The sequence below is a fragment of the Grammomys surdaster genome, unplaced genomic scaffold (genome assembly GCF_004785775.1).
Source record: "Grammomys surdaster isolate TR1022 unplaced genomic scaffold, NIH_TR_1.0 124860, whole genome shotgun sequence".
In the NCBI taxonomy this organism is placed as follows: domain Eukaryota; kingdom Metazoa; phylum Chordata; class Mammalia; order Rodentia; family Muridae; genus Grammomys; species Grammomys surdaster.
In genome coordinates this window covers 1-7,063 of record NW_021619798.1, presented here as the reverse complement: position 1 = coordinate 7,063, position 7,063 = coordinate 1, and the positions used below count along the sequence as shown (strand labels likewise).

At 39.7% G+C, this 7,063-nt stretch overlaps 1 protein-coding gene across 1 annotated transcript; it reads left to right on the top strand.

Annotated features, from left to right (window-relative positions):
- Nucleotides 1-2,039: 2,039 nt before the first annotated feature.
- Nucleotides 2,040-6,745, top strand: LOC114636739 (cancer/testis antigen 55-like; the record flags this gene model as incomplete). Its single annotated transcript, XM_028784833.1, has 4 exons — nucleotides 2,040-2,115; nucleotides 3,011-3,195; nucleotides 5,675-5,819; nucleotides 6,633-6,745. Coding segments are annotated over exons 1-4 (519 nt in total), but the record flags the coding sequence as incomplete, so codon positions are not given.
- Between the last annotated feature and the right edge of the window lie 318 nt (nucleotides 6,746-7,063).

The following is a 7,063-nucleotide window of genomic DNA, read 5'->3' as shown; positions in this document are numbered from 1 at the left end:
GAACATCTGTCGTAAGGAGTAAAAGTACCTTGTGCTACAAGCAGTCAGTATACAGGACATTTTAATTTAATTTAATTTAATTTAATTTAATTTTCAATTATTTTAACTTTAATAAATAATTTAAATTTGTGCTTTTTTGTGTAGTTTATTGTATATTTTATTTACTTACATTTCAAATGTTATCCCCTTTCTCCATTCCTCCCTATGCAGAAACCCCCTATCCCGTCTCCCTCCTCCCACTTCTATGAGAATGTGTCCCCACCCACCTACTCCCACATTCCTGCTCTCGAATTCTCTCACACTGGGCCAATGCAGCCTTCATGGCCCAAGGACTTCCTCTCCCACCTATGCCCAACAATGCCGTTCTCTCATATCTATACTGCTGGAGTCTTCCCACTGATGCCCCAAAATGCCATCCCCCCCTACATATACAGCTGGAGCCATGAGTCCCTCCATGTGTGTTCCCAGGCTGGTGGTTTAGACCCTGGGAGTTCTGGTTAGTTGGTATTGTTGCTCTCCTCATAGGATTGCAAACCCCTTCATCTCCTCCATTGAGAACTCCTATACACTTCCTACTTCAGGCAGTTTCAGAGAAGGGTCATTCACACTCAGATTTTCAACTTTCAAAATATCGCCAAAACTCTGTGTGGGTAGGCTTATTGTTTCTCCATCGTGAATAGGACCTTCTGACTTCATCAGTCCAAACAAACACAACTGGCATAGTTCATCAGCAAGGGGTCTCTCCAGAGTAAGCTGCCATAAGTATGCACTCTTCATACTGAGCTGGAGAATCTGTGCAAGTATAGCTAACAGAAACCAATGTATATGAGCACCATTGGCAAGAAAGTCCCAGGCACACCAAGAGCAATATACTAGAAGGCTTCTTTAGAATCTCTCTCTGTCTCTCTCTCTCTCTCTCTCTCTCTCTCTCTCTCTCTCTCTCTCTCTCTCTCTCTCCTTCTCTCTCTCTCCTGAGAAAACAGAAAAAAAGAGAAAAGACTTAAAAGAGGGAACACTTACAATGTATTACTAGCCCTATGAAATCTCTCTGTCTCCATGGGCATGATATTCCTCCATTCCTAATGAGGGAACACTATGCTGGAAAATTATCTTCCATTCATTCAAATAATACCTGCTTAGACCCAAAGAAAAACATCAGGATCAGAGAAACCAGAGACCAAATTAGTATCAAATGAGGCTAATAATCAGCTAATACCGAAAAAATTTTCCATAAGAGAAATAAAGATCTTCCACAGTAAAGTAAATCAGGATAACTCTCTGATAAAATGAAATATTTAAATAAGTTTCTTACTGTCCCAATGTAAAAGAATTGATGATCAATATCCAATTTTAAAAAAAAATCAATGCACAAAAGACAAGAAACAACCCAAAAAAGGGGAATGTAAAGAAGAATTCAAAGAATTTTTATAAAGGATATTAAGGATACACTTATAATCTATTGAGTGAAAAATGTATTAAAGATAGTTCTCATATACTTAATGTTAAAAGTAATTAAAATATATGGACTACAGTACAAGAAGTGATCCAAGGAATGTCCAGACCTAAGTGCTTGCAATAGTAAAGAGGAATCATCTCAAATCAATAAACTCTCACCCAAAGAACTCAGGGGAAAAAATGACCAAAACTTAGTGAAGCAAAAACACTAAATGCGTAGTCACACACTCAAACTGAATACCCGTACTAACGGCCAACATACGGGATTTTTCCGAAGGCTTTTCTATTGGTTAATTCGTGTCAAGAGGGTGGAGCTAAATTTCCCAGGTCCGTGCCTCTCATTGGCTTTGGCAGTGACACTGTTGAACCTCATTGGCTAGACAGTCAAAAGTAGAGAGTCCTCTAGCGTTCTCCTAGGAGAGAGCACAGACAAGAAATCTGGAAGCCGCTTTCGAGGTACCCTGTTCTTGGTTTGTCTTTCCTTGACCGCAGTCTCAGTGAGGCTGAAGAGACGAACTTGAAAAGCGATTTTAAGCATAGTCAGAAGGCATTGGTGTTGCCCAGGCCTCTGATTGCACATCGCTATGCAGAGAATTCTGAACCGGATTTTAACCTTCTTTCGGAGGAAGACTGAGCCTGAAGGAAAGCTACAGATTCAAGGTATGCCTCTGAGAGTCTGCTTTTCACCCCACCCCCAACCCCACCCAAGGAGACTCCTCAGAAAGGCTTTCCTCCACCTTAAGATGCGGTGGGGCACAAAGAGCCGAGAGGGACCTGCCGCCATCCTGAGTAGCCATTGATGTAGATGTTCCTGAGTTTTCAAGTTAGGCCAGTACTGAGCTGGGCGCCAAGCACCTCTGGTATGCCAAAGCGGAGGCTGTTTGGACCAACTCACAGAACACGTGACACAAGTCTTCGTGGGCTGTACTGTCCCTGCCTTCGCATCTTGCCCTTGAAAGATGTCTTTGGTTATCCCCCAGAGAAACGGAACATCACACTTTGAGAGTGAATTCAGCCTTGTTTTCCATGAACACATGTATCTGAAGCCAGGAGGCAGGGTGTAAGGAAGGCACTATAGAGGACGGTGACCAGTTGTCCCTGCAGGATACTGGCACCAGATCCCCAAACATTACTTACCCATAAGACTTATGAAGAGCAAAAGAAAATTTGGCAACGGGTCCTTACATCTGCACATATCTTTTACTGCTTTGTCAGAAGGGATGTTGGAGAATCTAGGGCTCAGGCTACCCATTGGCTGCTGCTGTTGAGTCAGACATATACTAGTAACAGTGGGAGTTTAAAGGGGCTTCCTGAGCAGGTAGATGAACATAGCACTTGCATTTTCACTGGGATGGGTCACCCACAGCTGAAATAGATGTCGTGGAGGTGCCATTCTGGAGTCGCAACCTTAGGATGCAGTGATGGCTGTTGTCTTATGGTCAGAGGAGTGATGCTATGTGCTCCTAGCTACAAGGGTGTTCAGAGTAGAACTTGTATGTAGTGGGTGCTTGCATTTGACATGAACCAGTATGACCTTTGTTTACCTGTTTTGTAGATAACTCCAAGTTCAAGTCTATTCAGGGAGTTGTGACCTCTCTGTGTAATGACTATGGCTGGATTAATGAATCCATATTCTTCAGTGTTGATGTGGTGTGTGGCAATGCTCCACTGACTATTGGAATGAATGTCATTGCTCTTGTGGAAGAAGACGAAACAAACCATGCATTGAAAACCATCAAGGTAAGACTGAGTTTGCTAAGCTTCTCTTGTAGTAATGGGATTTTGATAGTTCCTCTTGGTCTGAGATAAACATTGTTTTGAATATAGGGTGAAAATTGACATTCTCCTGTGAGCTTAGATTTTATGTTGTAATATTTGGTTGTCGCGATGTTTTTCCAGTTCCTAAAACTTTTGTGGCAGTTCTCCAAGTATTTGAACAACATATTGAATAATCACTCTGTCTAACCCTGTAACTTTCATCTTAGTGAAAAAGACACTTTCTTTTATGCATTCAACCTAGTAGAATTAGCATGACAAACTCTGTGTACCTCATATTCGTTAACATACCGATAAAGATATATTTAAGACATTACAAATTCTAAGTTCTTTTATAAAACTTTGGAAGATACAGTTCTGTAAACACCATGACTGTCCAAGTGTTTACTTATCACCGGCTTGTTTTAAATTATTTTCACCTATATAGTTCAAATTGATTATCTCAATAACAGTCTATATAAAAATCTTTTGGCTGTATTGGTAAACATTGATGATGATGATAATTATAGAATAACTCTCTAAATGAGAACTAAAAGTGAATTCATACTATTTTAAAACTCCCTTTTTGTTGTTGCTTACAAATGTGTGGGGCGGAGTGGAGTGTGTGCATGTGTAGCAGCCACAGTTCAAAGGTGGTATGCATTCTCAGTTACTCTCCCCCTCATGTTTAGAGACAGTCTCTCATTGAACCTGGAGATTACTATTTTGGCTATTTTGGCTGTTCAGAAAATTATTGAATCCTGCTCTCTCTCCCTCTCAGTATTGAGGTTATAGATGGGCCTCACCATGCCCTACGTTTTATGTGGGTGCTGGGAACCAATATTCATGTCCTATGGGTTGCACGGTAATCACTTCACGCACTGAATTTCTTCACATCTTATTGATAAAGTAGCACTTTACTCTTTTTGCTCCTCTCATTAGTTAGACTCATAATAGTTTTTTCCATGCTAGGAAAAATATCTATCTTTGTTAGGAAAATTGTGCTTCTTTCTTTCTGTGCTTTTACTTAATACTACATTTTCTTGATTTTAATGTGTAATTTTAATACACTGTAAGTATGCTCATTGTGTCTTTATTTTTTGATTTTAGAAAAGATTGTAAACCTAATGTCAATTCATCATTTACACAGACATTCAATTGTTTTACTATTTATTTATTTTTGATTTTATGAGAAAATGTCTCAATCTGTACACTACACACCTCAAGTTCCTTATGTAGCCTTGGCTGGTCTCAAAGGCGTAATCAACCTCCTAGATTGCTCATTCAATGTGCTGGCATTATAAGCCTCAAATACTATGCCTTGTTTGAGTTTTGTTTCTTTTTAAAAGCTATATGTACATTGAAATGTAAATATTCAGACACCCTGATTTTGACATAAGGTTCTAAGACAAGGATCCACAATTTGCTTTGTAACTGGCTAGCTAGTGGTCCTGTGCCATTAACTGGGTCATCCACTTAGAGCACTTCGTTTTAGGAAGGGCAACAGTATATTGAGATATTTTCTTAAGCCTTATAATCTATTTGTATTCTTTTCTGTGTTCATGGTATTTCTATGTTTAAAGATTTGTTTTATTTTAACCGTGTATACACATATCTCTCCGTGTGTCTGTGTCTGTCTGTCTATCTCTGTTTCTGTCTCTGTCTCCCTATCTGTTTTTATTCCTTGATCTAGGATCTCTCTGTCTAGCCCTGGCTGTCCTGGAACTTATTCTGTAAACCAGGCTGGACTCAAACTCACAGAGATCTACCTGCCTCTGCCTCCTGAGTGCTAGGATTAAATAAGTGTGCTGCCACCACCTAGCTACAGGTGTCTCTGTGAGTGCATGTCACCCATGTATAGATGCCTACAGAGAATAGAGGCACTAGTGATAGACTTAACAGTACTATGCCTGATGTGGGTACTGGGAATCAAACTCAGGCCCCCTTGGAAGACCAAAATGTGCCATTAGCCTCCGTCCCATCTGTCCAGCCTGATTAATGGTATTTCTTAGGTTTAAAAAAAATGAGAACTGGGAGAAAAAAGTTTGCTGGGAAAATTCCAAAATTATTCCAGGCACAATATGTCTGTAGTTCAGTGTAGAGTCATCATACAGAACATTTATAATTTCTGAAACTAAGGCTATGAGCATAAGTACGCAATTTATTTTTGGAATACACTTAGAAATCCTCTGAATAAGGACAGGCACAATTTATGCATCTTTTCAAGTACATGGTTGTGTTGACAGCTGACATTTAAAAGATAAAATGAGGGCTGTTTTGATGTGAATAGTAAAGTACTTTGTCTCTGACATAGGAGTCATTATGTCTGAAAAGTCCTTACAACTATGAAAAAACCAACTCATTAAATTGCCATTGTTTTGATGGTGAATCATTGACACATATACAAAAGTCCTGCCTGTGATTCTTGTTTTAGCTGCAGCCATTGTCTCATCATCTTTTATAGGTGAAAACCATGTCTGATCCTATTTATGGTATTGAGCCATCGGAAGTTGACAAAAGACTTTGCATTAAGTGTGTTACTGCTGTAACACAGGACAGCATTTATATCAGCGAGGAAACCTTCTTCCCCGTACACCTTCTTTCTGGAGGTTTGCTTTATATCTTGTTTAGTTCCCCAAGAATTTTATACAATGAACTTTAACCATAGTCTTCTCCTCCCCCATATTCACCCCCTTCACTACCCATCCAACTTTGTGCCCTTTCTTTTTCCACTGATAAAATCCAATTTGCACTGCCTATACATCTGTGGATGTGGGGCCTTCCACTGGAGCATGGTGGACCTATCAGTAGCAACATTCTTGAAAAATACTGATTCACTGTACTAGCTAATTGTTATGTCAACTTGACACAGGCTAGAGTCCATTGGAAAGAGAGAATATCAATTGAGAAAGTGCCCCGGCATGGGGATGGTGGTGTATGCCTTTGGTCTCAACACTTTTTGAAACCTTGTTTCAAAAAAGAAACAAAAGTCTACAGATCTCAGCACTCAGAAGCCTGAAGCTAAGGTTTCTTGAGTTTAAAGACAATTTGTAGAAACATGGTGAGCTTTAAATCACTCTGCAGAAACCTAACTGAACAACCAAAAATTTAAAAAGAAAAACTAAAGAAACAGTTGATGAATAAAAACCATATAGAGATATTAGTGGTTGCATTCACATGGTAAATAATGCCAGGAAAGTTTTAAACAGTATTGCCTAGTCCCCCTTTGTCATGTCTAATTTGCAATTGTAAAAACACCACATACATTCCTAAGATTATATAACCAACTGCCCATTAGGCTATACCTATCTTAATTGTTCAAGGCCCTTAAAAGAATCTTCATGCAAACTGAACCCCTTAGGGCCTAGGAATTGTGACCTGATTGTATAGATATTTAATCCTCACTTTCTTGGCTGTTTTAGCATTCAGACCTTTCAAGGGAGACTTGCTGCTGGTTGAGTATTCCATGAACCCAGGCACTTCAAATGTCAATATCCACTCTGTGAGCCCCCTCAGCTCTCAGAATATGGACGAGGTAATTGACCTCCATGTTGTCTTGTCATGGCTAGGCAGCTGCTTCTCCTCCTTACTGATCCCTTTCCTGCCCAGGATTTTGTGTGGTATGTTTGGTAGTATATCCCCTGTCAGAGTGGACACATTTGTTCACTGATTGAAAAAGAAGTAAGCAGAGAGTAATGTAGTGTGTGTGTGTGTGTGTGTGTGTGCTTAATTTCTAAGTTGTGTGTTTTCCTTGACATTAGGCTGTTCCGTGGACAACAGTTAGAAAATCATCTTGGTTGTGAGAAAATTGTGAGGAACCTTTGAGTGCACTAGGTTTGAGGTGTACAACCTG